This window comes from Macaca thibetana, chromosome 5 (genome assembly GCF_024542745.1).
Source record: "Macaca thibetana thibetana isolate TM-01 chromosome 5, ASM2454274v1, whole genome shotgun sequence".
NCBI classification, from domain to species: Eukaryota; Metazoa; Chordata; class Mammalia; order Primates; family Cercopithecidae; genus Macaca; species Macaca thibetana.
This window is the reverse complement of record NC_065582.1, coordinates 128,074,821-128,087,886: the sequence shown is the minus strand read 5'-3', so window position 1 is coordinate 128,087,886 and position 13,066 is coordinate 128,074,821. Positions and strand designations below refer to the sequence as shown.

General features: G+C 40.7%; 2 protein-coding genes across 3 annotated transcripts in view; one reads left to right on the top strand and one right to left on the bottom strand.

Moving 5' to 3' along the window:
• ART3 (ADP-ribosyltransferase 3 (inactive)) overlaps positions 1–2,844 on the bottom strand; it is a 96,224-nt gene extending 93,380 nt beyond the window's left edge. For both annotated transcript variants that reach the window (XM_050790873.1, XM_050790872.1), the window contains exon 1: positions 2,704–2,844. The gene's annotated coding sequence lies outside the window, so the exon portion shown is untranslated. The remainder of the gene's footprint in view (positions 1–2,703) is intronic.
• A 235-nt stretch (positions 2,845–3,079) lies between these two features.
• Positions 3,080–12,848, top strand: CXCL9 (C-X-C motif chemokine ligand 9). Its single transcript, XM_050790888.1, has 5 exons — positions 3,080–3,140; positions 6,798–6,917; positions 8,037–8,163; positions 9,423–9,507; positions 10,607–12,848. The coding sequence occupies exons 2-5, from the start codon at positions 6,854–6,856 to the stop codon at positions 10,706–10,708; spliced, it is 378 nt and encodes a 125-aa protein (XP_050646845.1). The 5' UTR covers positions 3,080–3,140; positions 6,798–6,853; the 3' UTR covers positions 10,709–12,848.
• The last annotated feature ends 218 nt before the right edge of the window (positions 12,849–13,066 follow it).

Sequence of the window (13,066 nt, the reverse complement as noted above, 5' to 3'; positions counted from 1 at the left end):
TTCACTAAAAATGCATTGGAGCTTCCTAATCAAAATATGTAAAGAACTGACAGATATTTACAAGGTCAATACTCCGACTCTACTTGACGAGTGGTCTTGAAAAGGTAGGAAATGAAGACATTAAACCAATACAAAGTAAATTCTATATCAATTTGTAAAGAAAAGGGAATTAACACTAGTCTCTAGTGCCAATTTTCACATGCTAAATGAACAAAAGTAAATAAAATGACAAGAGGATTGTGAAACAGATACACCTACATACTGATAGCCCAATCTTTCTGGCAAGCAATCTGTCAAAATGTTACAGAAGATACAGAAATGTTTTTAACCCTTGTCCCTATAGTTCCAAAGATGAGAAATATCCCCAGAGAGTAAAATCTTTTTTAAAACAGTAAGAGCACTGTTGTATTACTGAGACATTATTGGAAACAACTCAAAGACACAGCACTGAGAATGAAGAGGCTAGAAATATGAGAACATTTTACAAATATATAAACTATGTAGACACAAGGAAATGTTCAAGTAAAACAAGATTAAAGACTGGGGTCAAGGGGCAGATGTATATACAGGGGGGTGTGTGTGTGTATAAATCTCATGTCATTCCCTTAGTTAAAATTCTGCAGTGTCGCCTCCCCACATAGAGATTCACAAGGCACTTCATCATGTTGTTCCTGTCACATTTCTAGACCAATTTCTCACCACTCCATTATTCATTCTACCCTCCACCCTTGCTAAAGTACTTGCAGCTTCTCAAATTTGGCATACCTTCTCCCGCCTCTTGCTTAGAATATTCCCCCACCTTCTTCTTGTAACAAATTCCAGCCAATTCTCCCTTTCAGACCTAACTCAGACAGCTGTGTCTGACCTAACTGTGTCTCCCTTTCAGACCTAACCCATCAGCCAGGGTTGTGCACTTCTCTGTACCTCCAATTATTCTGTACAATCCTTTATCATACCACTTCTTCTATAATAAGTGTTAATGTACATGCTGTTTTCCCCCACTGAACTGTGAGCTCCTTGAGGAAATCATTGTTCATATATGTGTCCTCAGAGTCTAGAACCATAAGAATAAAAGTTTGGTGAATGAAGTGAATGATAAACAGTAAATGAAGATTTTTAAGAATGTGAATTTTTTCTTGTAAAATTACTTACATAGGCAATTTTAAAGTGCCATTTTAAATAAATATGGATATTTTAAGTATAAACATTTTCTTTTCAGGATAATTTTTCTTCAGGTTAGTCAGCAGCTTCTTAATGGCTGTTGTTACATATCATCAGACTACAAGCTGACTTGCCTAAAGTCACCAAGCAAAAATGTTATTGTCAACATTTTGGGAAACTTGTCCTTTACATGATGTCCTTAACATGCTCTCTCAAAATTGTTTATTCACAAACCTAACCCAGTCCTTCAGTTTTACATGAGAAATATAAACCAAGAAGTCAGATAATAAGATTAGCAAAGAAAGAACTTTATCCTTTCTCTTAGTGATTTAGAGGCAGACAGGATGTAAAACCTTCCACAGCTAGGATTTGCCTGCATGTAACCTACCATGTTGTATTTAGGAAGGAAGAAATGACTCCCTGCATGAGGAGAGGAGAGGAAAAAAAAAAAAGTAAAATGTTCTCTTGGGGCAGAAGACTTTCAATAAATAAATCCCTTTCTAGTCAGTTTAGTACTAACAGCTGCCGAGAGGAGGGGAAGTCCACACTGAGGGAAACTCAAACAGGCCTGGAGGTTTCTTTATGAGAGAAACTTCTCCTCTCACAAGTAAGAAAGGAAGGCTCCTATCGTCCCCGCGACAGTTAGTCACCCTGGATAATTAAACAGAACACCTCGATTCCACAACCAAAAAGATTCAAGGGGGAGGCTGGGCTACACCCGTGAAAACTAAGAATTCCGCTTGGTAAAGTTCTTTGGGGTCACATTAGCATTTGGATCCCCTACGGACACAGAACTGGAATTTTTCAAGGCACAGGAAGTTAAAATTCTTGTCCAAAAAGGAATTGGTAACTGCTGATTTCAACTCTAGATCATCCTTGGCTCCATTCCCAGGGCTGAGAAAGGCCTGCAACATCCTCTCACCAGGTTTCTGTTTCTCCTAAAAGCCTTGTCTAGCCATAAATGCAATGATCAATGGGATTTTCTCCTTCCTGCTGCCTGCTTCCTGAGAGAAGGTGGCTGCTCTCAGACGTTGCATGACAAGTTCCTAAACGAAGCCCAGGAAACTAGTGTCTGGACAGGCCTGAGCTGAGAGCAGCGGCCCCAGCCTGCTCGGAGGGGCCCTACCCTACCATGGCAGAACAGTTTCAACATGAAGCAGGGTCAGGCGAGAGAAGCCTTCCCATTCCGCTTGCTACCTCAGAAAATCAGCCGCTTTTTGGGTAATAAATAAGATCTGGCCTCAGTGACTCCTAACTGACCCCCACACCTCCTTTCTCTTATCCCAAGGGCCTTTGTCCCAGTCACTGAAGTCCACAGCCCAGGGTTACCCCGAAGCCCAGTGCCCTGGCCCTTCTGGGGCCGTCCTTACCTGCTGGCCTCACCCAAGCCTCGTGTGAAACCTGCAAAACAGGCCTCTCTGCTCATGGCCACCGCCCCTGAGAACCTTCCCACCCACCCCCAAAAGCACCGCCATCTCGGCTGGGGAGGCTGCGGGCCGCTCAGGGGACAGAGAGGAGCGATCCCGAAGGCACAACCACTACCTTTTGCCCCCAAAGTGCTTCTCTTCGCCTCCGGCTGGATCAGCACTGGCAGCAAAGGTACCCAGTGGTACCACGAGCAGCACCAGCGAGCGTTGAGAGCTCCGGATACAACCTCCTCACGAAAGAAGGTTCTGGAAGACCGGTTGGCTGGGCATGCGCAGTACATGCACCTCGGGCCCGGCTGAGGTCACTGCGTGTGAGACCCCTGGAGCCAGGCAGCCCTTTGCAGACCCTGTCCAACTTCCAGACCTGCCGTGCCAGCTCCCAGCTCCTTCCCTCGTGTGTGTGCGCTTGCTGGGTGCCAGGCACCGTGTTCAGCACCATGCTCAGACGGGGACCCTCGCAGGCCTTCCTTGCCTATTGGCGGAAGGAAATGTTAACCATAGGGTCGCAAGGAAACGTAGCGTTGCCGCGGACACGGGCTCAGCGAGGTCTCTGTAAGTGTGCCGTGAGAGCTCCCCTGGGGTTCAGGGAAGTCTTCCCAGGGAAATGATGCTGGCCTGGGTAACTATGGTAAATAACTGCTATGCAGGAGGGCAGGAATGAGGAGCAGGCACAGTCTCTCCAGGCGGAAGAATGGCATGAGCAAAAACAGTGCCATGGGAAGGAGCATTGTCCCCTTTGAAAACTGAGAGAAGGGCCGGGTGCAGTGGCTCACGCCTGCAGTTGCAGCACTTTGGGAAGCCTAAGCCGGCAGATCACCTGAGGTCAGGAGTTCGAGACCAGCCTAGGCAACATGGCGAAACCCCATCTCTACGAAAAATACAGAAATTAGCCCGGCATGGCGGCGGGTGCCTGTAATCCCAGTTACCTGGGAGGCTGAGGCAGGAAAATCGCTTGAACCTGGGAGATGAAGGTTGCGGTGAGCTGAGACTGCACCATTACACTCCAGCCTGGGCAAAAAGAGCAAAACTCCGTCTCAGAGAGAAGAGAAAAGAAAAGAAAAAAGAGAAGAAAATAAAAGAAAAGAAGAGGGGAGGGGACAGGAGGGGAAGGAGAAGGAGAAAAGAAAAAACTGAGAGAAGACAAAATGATGGGAGCAGAGAGATGTGCAAGAAGAGGCTGGAAAGGAGGGTAGCACCGACAGTGCTGGGTCTTAGTTTTTATCCTAAGAAATTTCCTTCCTCCTTTCTTTGCTGGAAAGAACAGCCACAAGTCCTGTGATGCTTTGCAGTCGACAAGCTGTCCTTGGCATTAATCTTAACACTCCGTGAGGTCTAATAATTTTCTTAAATGAGGGAGATGAGGCTCACAAAAATTATGTATTTTGCACACAGTCATTAAGTAGTAAAGCAGGAACGTGAACCTATCTCCACTCAATGCATTGCCACAGTCAGTACCAAAACTAAGCATGAGCAAATGGATAAGCTGTATCAATGGTCACCACATGTTTTCTTCAAAAAGAATTCTGTAATTCCATTTAAGTATTAATAATCTGTATAGAAGCCAGTCAAAAAATGTGCACCATGTGACATAAAATGCTAGTATCCATTTTCCTCCAATTCTACAGCATGCAATGTCAATGAGAGGAGGGGTAAATTGCTCCCAAGGGGGACAAAAATCGGTTCTCGGAGAGCTAAAAAATCTTAGATATTACAATGACTAGTGGCCTACCAAACTTCAACCCTACCCAACAAAATCTTATTTCTTAGCATTTGATTTCTCTCTTTAGGAAGAAATTAAATTTAGTTTTCATTTAGCTGAGTCCATAATGAAAAAAGTTAAGAAACATTGTTTTACAATAATGAAATCTCCAGTCTTTAGCTAGTCAACCAAAATAAAGATCACATTTCTTAACTTCCCCTACAGCTAGGTGTAGCCATGTGATTAAGGCCTGCCCCCTTAGGAGGTGATAGAAAATGATGAGTACAACTTCTAGGATGTCTACAAAGGAGGGACATGCCCTTTTTCTGCCTTCTCGCCATCCTATACTTGGAAATTGGACATGGTGGCAAGCCACCTTTGGCCATGTGCATGAGGGCAGCAATCTAGAGATGGTGACAACACAAGAAAGGAGGAGCCTGGAAGACCTCATGGGAAAGAGCCACCATCCAAGTGCTAATCCACCTATGTCTTTCAGGGAGAAATAAGCTTCTATCTTAACCACTGTTTTCTGTTGTTGTTGTTGTTTTTTTTTTATTTTTCCATAAGTTATTGGGGTACAGGTGGTATTTGGTTACATGAATAAATTCTTTAGTGGTAATTTGTGAGATTTTGGTGCACCCATCACCCAAGCAGTATACACTGCACCCTATTTGTAGTCTTTTATCCCTCACCCCTCTTTCACTCTTCTCCACAAGTCCCCAAACTCCATTGTATCATTCTTATGCTTTTGTGTCCTCATAGCTTAGCTCCCACATATCAATGAGAACATATGATGTTTGGTTTTCCATTCCTGAGTTACTTCATTTAGAATAATAGTCTCCAATCTCATCCAGGTCACTGCAAATGCCATTAATTCATTTCTTTTTATGGCTGAGTAGTAGTCGATTGTGTATATATATATACCACAGTTTCTTTATTCACTCATTGATTGTTGGGCATTTGGATTGGTTCCATGATTTTGCAGTTGTGAATTGTGCTGCTATAAACCTGCATGTGCAAGTACATTTTTCAAATAATGACTTCTTTTCTTCTGGGTAGATACCCAGTAGTGGGATTGCTGGATCAAATGGTAGTTCTACTTTTAGTTCTTCAAGGAGTCTCCACACTGTTTTCCATAGAGGCTATGCTAGTTTACATTCCCACCAGCAGTGTAGAAGTGTTCCCTGATCACCACATCCACACCAACATCTGCTGTTTTTTGACTTTTTGATTATGGCCATTCTTGCAGGAGTAAAGTGGTGACATATTGTGGTTTTGATTTGCATTTCCCTGATCATTCGTGATGAGCATTTTTTCATATGTTTGTTGGCCATTCGTGTATCTTCTTTTGAGAATTGTATTTTGATGTCCTTAGCCCACTTTTTAATGGGGTTGTTTGTTTTTTTCTTACTGATTTGTTTGAGTTCATTGTAGATTCTAGATATTAGTCCTTTATCAGGTATATAGATTGTGAATATTTTCTCCCACTCTGTGGGTTGTCTGTTTACTCTGCTGACTGTTCCTTTTGCTGTGCAAAACCTCTTTAGTTTAATTAGGTCCTAGCTATTTATCTTCGTTTTCATTGCATTTCTTAGCCACTGTCAATTTGGGTCTCTTACATGCAACTGACCCCTTATGCTAACCAATCTAATAATTTAAAAAATAATAAACAGTAGCAGGAATGACACAAAATGAGCTTACCACTAGTAGAAAATGATCTGGTCCTGGCCAGGCGCGGTGGCTCAAGCCTGTAATCCCAGCACTTTGGGAGGCCGAGGCGGGTGGATCACGAGGTCAGGAGATCGAGACCATCCTAGCTAACATGGTGAAACCCCGTCTCTACTAAAAATACAAAAAAAAAAACTAGCCGGGCGTGGTGGCGGGCGCCTGTAGTCCCAGCTACTCGGAGGCTGAGGCGGGAGAATGGCGTGAACCCGGGAGGTGGAGCTTGCAGTGAGCCGAGATCGCGCCACTGCACTCCAGCCTGGGCGACAGAGCGAGACTCCGTCTCAAAAAAAAAAAAAAAAGAAAATGATCTGGTCCCAGAGGCAATTCAGGTGCTTTAAGTTGTTAGGTGGGGAATATAAGAAAATATCAATGTAGCCATCTATTATGCAGAAGAACATGCCATAAATAGTAAGGGAATTTGAAAAGTATATTACTTATCTGGACTTTAATATTTCCCATCTGGAAACCACATCTCCAACCCTTGTTGTATAACATTAGCATATTCATTATATAACCTATTCTTCACACAGGTGAGCAGCTGTGAATATGCTAAAGGCTATCAGTGTTGCTAGTTTCACATCCCTTACTATAAACCACCCATTTATGTGAAATGGAAATAAAAACATGCAGAAATTCCCTTGGATCTGAGACTAGGGTTTCCCCCAGCACAATCAAGTTTGTGGTTAATTTAGTTAGCTCAGCTAAAGATGCTAGCCAATCAGAGTTTAGGAGAGAAATGAATTTCCTAAATAAATATGATTCCCAAAATGTGTTCTCTAAAGAATTTCTCAGGCTCAAAATCCAATACAGGAGTGACTTGGAACTCCATTCTATCACTATGAAGAAAAGTGGTGTTCTTTTCCTCTTGGGCATCATCTTCCTGGTTCTGATTGGAGTGCAAGGTAAGGGGTTCTGAGTTAGATTGCAAAGTAAGAGAAGTGATTCACTGTAAAAGAATCTTAATTAGCCAGATAAAGGTGAATGTTCTGCCTGCATTGAAGAGTAATATTTGGTCACCTATAAAAGCTTCTCAGTGACATGATCAGTTATCCAAAGTTCATAACTTAGATCTGCCAAGTCAAACACAAGTCTTTGTAGTCTAGGTGTATGAATTCCTAGTAAGTGTTCAATAAATGTTCATTGAACTGGGTAATAGTGAGATGAAACTCTATCTCCTAAATTATTTTCTTCTCCCTGATACTGTTTTTTGATAAGTAAATCTGTGGCTAACCAATTAAGGATCCAACCAATAATCAGAGAGGTTGTCCCTAATCTATTTACTAACTATCTTTGTTACCTTGAACAAATTACTTAATCTTTCTAGACCTCAGTTTCCTCATCATCTGTAAAATAGAACTTTGTAGTTATACCTTTTCTGACCTGACTGCTACACAATGTACGGCATGTAATACAATAAGTACCAAGTAAATATATAAATTGAAGAATTAAGATAATGTATTTTAAGGGGTTTCCAAAAATTTTAAACACTATTGAAAAGCAAGGCAGTGGGGAGGAGAGAGGATGAGGATGGAAGTGGTGATTGGTTACAAAGGAGTGCTTTCTATTCAGCACCAACACCAGTTCCATTCCCTAAGATCAGATAATAAATAATAAATGGTTTAGGAGTTGCTTAAGAAACTGTGATCAGCATAGCATACATGAATTAGTTATCTGTTTGTCTTGTGGTAGGCATTTATTAAATATTGTGAAAGTCTCTTTTTCTCCCAAGGACATAACGGTGCGGTAGTTAAGAGCAATGCCTTTGGACTCAGAGAGATCTGGGCTAAAACCCTGCCCCTGCTCCCTAAAAGCTGTATGACTTTGTTCTTAATCTTTCTGAACCTTAGTTTCCTTATGTATAAAATAGAGATGATACCTCCTTCAAAGGTTTGTGGTGATGATTTTTAGGCACTCAGTAAATGATAGCAATAATCATGACTCAGTCAAATGTATCATTTTGAGAGATCACCTAAACTGAAACACTGGCCTATACTGATGTGTTCTCTTTTTCTTTCCCTCAGGAACCCCAGTAATGAGGAAGGGTCGCTGTTCCTGTATCAACACCAACCAAGGGACTATCCACCTACAATCCTTGAAAGACCTTAAACAATTTGCTCCAAACCTTTCCTGCGAGAAAACTGAAATCATGTAAGTAACAACCCAGCTAACATGCATGCACCATATTGGCAAGAACATTAAATTTAGCATGAGTTTTACCCTTGGAGTGCTTGCCCATAGAAACACTTAAAAATCAGATGGTTAGCCCCTCCATAAATTTGGGCAGCTCCTTTCTTTTCTTCTCCTTAAAAATACAAGGAATTTCTGGTAGATTAGGCCCCAAGAACGACATATTACCAAAGTAACACGTGTTTATTGCACAAAATGTTTAATGCAGATAACACAATAGAAGAAAATAAAAATCACTCATAATTCTACCCTTGAGTGACAAATACTGTTAACCCCTTAGTATACAGTTTTCTAAATCTCCCTTACTTGCTTCATGTGTACATAACATAGATATGTATTTATATACACAATACATAAACACAAAAATTAAATCATACACTATACACTGTTTTGTAATCCACTTTTTCATTAACACTATATCATGAACATTTTCTCATGTCAGTAAATCTCTAATAATGTCGTTTTAACCTAATGTCATTTTTAATGGCCAAACTGTATTTCATCATATGGATAAACCATAATTTATATGACCAGGATTGTTGTTGGAAATATAGATTTTTCCAAGTTATTACTGCTGAAATAAAACTTATTGTGGCAGTATTGTGTCTGTAATTCTTTCCTTTCTAGAGATTAGGATTGCTAGGTTAAAGAATGTGTGCATATTTTGTCTTTATAAATCATCCTTGACTACTCTTATTCTCAGACTATACAGAAAAATTAAAGAAATATTTAAATTATTTCCAGACAGTCTACTGTAAGTAATTTTTAAAATTCAACCAGGGCTGGGCGCAGTGGCTCACACCTGTAATCCCAGCACTTTGGGATGCTGAGGCAGGCAGATCACAAGGTCAAGAGATCGAGACCATCCTGGCCAACATGGTAAAACCCCGTCTCTACTAAAAATACAAACATTAGCTGGGTGTGGTGGTATGCACCTGTAGTCCCAGCTATTTGGGAGGCTAAGGCAGGAGAATCACTTAAATCCAAGAGGTGGAGGTTGCAGTAAGCCAAGATGGTAACACTGTTCTCCAGCCTGGTGACAGAGCAAGACTCAGTCTCAAAAAAAAAATTCAACCAGTGACTCTTCTTGTCCTAGGAAATAATTTTAAGCAGTTTCATTAGAAAATTCAGCAAAATTCATACTGATTTTCATTATTTCTGAGAAAAAGCATTTAAATTATTAATGAGAAAAAACTATCTCATTGCTATTTATTTGGCAGTGCTACGCTGAAGAATGGAGATCAAACATGTCTAAACCCAGATTCAGCAGATGTGAAGGAATTGATTAAAAAGTGGGAAAAACAGGTTGGTGAAAAGGAGGATCAAAGATTTCTTTCTTTTAGAAATTAACTTTAGAAGACAAGGAATCTGCTTTTTCATTAACACTATAAGAATACATAACTTTTAAGAATACATGTTTCATTCATATTATGGTGCTTCTATTTTGTTCCTAGGACAAAATTAGATTCCTACATATAGTATCTCCTCTCTGTCTTCCACCGGAGGAATGTGTGTTCCTTGGGGGTACAGAGCTTGTCCTTATTTAATACAATAAGTATGTAAAGAATTTAATGGTAGACACAGAGGATACAAAGATAATAAGGTATAATCCCTTCCTGTTGTAGCACATATGCTAATAATTATGATACAATGTGAGAAGTATAAAAGTATGCACAAGAATCTTGAAGACATAAAGGAGGGAGTACTTAACTTTGCTGGAGGAATGGGGCAGGAGAAAGTGTTAAGGAAGATTTCTCATGTCAGGTGATACTTGATTTGGGTGTTGAAGGATAAGTAATTTGCCAGGAAGGTGAGGAGAGCGTGAACAGAAGAGTAGAATCATGAGAGAACTTGCTGTGTTCAGGGAGCCTCCATTAATGTGGCTGGAGTTTGTGTGAAGAGAATGAAGGGAATGAGGCAGAAAAGTAGATCAGGATAAAGCAGGAGGAATCCTGCATGGCACACTAAGGAGTTGGATTTGAAGAGAGCCACAGAATATGTGGGTGGGAGATTGGGTTCTGGAGTCTCACAGACTGGTGGTTCTGCCACATACTAGCTGTCCAGTTTTGGGAAAGTCACCCTCTCCAAGCCTCAGCCTCCTCCTATGTAAAACGTGGAAATAGTGCCAACTTCAGAGGGTTGTAGCTGGGGCAGGAGAGTGGTAAGCACGGTTGCCAGGAGAATGTAGTAAGTCAGAAGAATAGATAAAAGACAGCCAGTTAGAAGGCTGTTGCCTCCTCCTCAAAGTGAGCAAAGTAGAGAGAATGTAAAGGAGCCCCTCTGAGAGTGAAGCAACTTTAATGTGGTTTTGAGAGTAAAGAAAGACTATGATCAGGAGAGTCCAAATATAAGGAGGTTAAAATGGTAAGATTCAGAAACATTGCCCTTTTTTCCCTTCTCACAGGTCAGCCAAAAGAAAAAGCAAAAGAATGGGAAAAAACATCAAAAAAAGAAAGTTCTGAAAGTTAGAAAATCTCAACGTCCTCAACAAAAGAAGACTGCATAAGAGACCAGACCACTTCCCCAATAAGTATTCTGTGTTAAAAATGTTCTGTTTTAATTATACCAAGATCATTCCAAAGGAGGATGGTATATAATACAAAGGCTTGTTAATTTGACTAGAACATCTAAAACATTACTCTGAAATTGTAACTAAAGTTAGAAAGTTGATTTTAAGAATCTAAACGTTAAGAATTGTTAGAGGCTATGATTGTCTTTGTTCTTCTACTGCCCACCAATTGAATTTCATCATGCTTAAGGCTGTGATTTTAGTAATACCCATGTCTACACAGATGCTCACACAACCCCATGCCACACACAACAGCTGTCTGGAAGAGCAGCCCTAGGCTTCCACGCACTGCAGCCTCCAGAGAGTATCTGAGGCACATGTCAGCAAGTCCTAAGCCTGTGAGCACGCTAGTGAGCCAAGCAGTTTGAAATTGAGCTGGACCTCACCAAGCTGCTGTGGCCATCAACCTCTGTATTTGAATCAGCCTACAGACCTCACACACAATGTGTCTGAGAGATTCATGCTGATTGTTGTTTGGTATCACCACTGGAGATCACCAGTGTGTGGCTCTCATAGCCTCCTTTCTGGCTTTGGAAGCCGTGTGATTCTATCTTGCCCGCTCAGGCTGACCATTTTATTTCTTTTTGTTCCCCTTTGCTTCATTCAAGTCAGCTCTTCTCCATCCTACCACAATTCAGTGCCTGCCTCCTCTCCAGTGTACATGTCATATGCTCTGATTTATCTGAGTTGACTCCTTTCTCACCTTGTCCCCAACAGCCCACAGAAATGCTTTCTTCTCCCTATTCATCCTCACTCAATCCAGCTTAGTTCAAGTCCTGACTCTTAAATAAACTGTTCTGGACACACAAGTTATCTTAAAACTCCTATTTCACTTGGTTCAGTACCACATGGGTGAACACTAAATGGTTAACCAATTCTTGTGTGTTCATCCTATCTCTCCAACCAGATTGTCAGCTCCTGGAGGGCAAGAGCCACAGTTTATTTCCCTGATTCTTCCACAGTGCCTAATAATACTGTGGAACTAGGTTTTAATAATTTTTTAATTGATGTTGTTATGGGCAGGAGGGCAGTCAGACCATTGTCTCAGAGAAGGTGCTGGTTCCTTCCTGGCTACTCCATGTTGGCTAGCCCCTGGTAACCTCTTACTTATTATCTTCAGGACACTCACTACAGGGACCAGGGATGATGCAACATCCTTGTCTTTTTATGACAGGATGTTTGCTCAGCTTCTCCAACAATAAGAAGCACGTGGTAAAACACTTGCGGATATTCTGAACTGTTTTTAAAAAATATACGGTTTACCAAAAATCATATAATCTTGCAATGAAAAGGACTTTATAGATCAGCCAGTGACCAACCTTTTCCCAACCATACAAAAATTCCCTTTCCCAAAGGAAAAGGGCTTTCCCAATAAGCCTCAGCTTTCTACGATCTAACAAGATAGCCACCAAGATCCTTTTCAAAACTTATTTTAGGCAAATATGAGTTTTATTGTCCGTTTACTTGTTTCAGAGTTTGTATTGTGATTATCAATTACCACACTATCTCCCATGAAGAAAGGGAACAGTGAAGTATTAAGCACTAGAGGAAGCAGCCAAGTCGGTTAGTGGAGGCATGATTGGTGCTCAATTAGCCTCTGCAGGACATGGAAACCTCCTTCCAGAGGAGGTTCAGTGAATTCTGTAGGAGAGGTTGTCTGTGGCCAGAATTTAAACCTATACTCACTTTCTCAAATTGTATCACTGCTCACACTGCTGATGATTTAGAGTGCTGTCCAGTGGAGATCCCACCCGAACGTCTTATCTAATCATGAAACTCCCTAGTTCCTTCCATGTAACTTCCCCGAAAAATCTAAGTGTTTCATAAATTTGAGAGTCTGTGACCCACTTACCTTGCATCTCACAGGTACACAGTATATAACTAATAACCAAGGACCACATATTATCACTAACACACACATGTTATAATCATTTATCTCATATATACATACACACATATACTCTCAAAGCAAATAATTTTTAACTTCAAAACAGTATTGACTTGTATACCTTGTAATTTGAAATATGTTCTTTGTTAAAATAGAATGGTATCAATAAATAGACCATTAATCAGAAAACAGATCTTGATTTTTTTTATCTTGAACATACCCTTCAACTATTGAATATTTAATAGTAAATCTCATGTCTTTATTATTTACTTTTTAGCTTTCTCTCAAATAAAGTGTAGCACTAATTGAGATAACACATGAAAGCTCTTTAAAGGGCTGATCGGGGACAGGAAAAAAAAAAAACCTATGGAAAATATGACAACACCGCCTTATAACAACATTGTTTT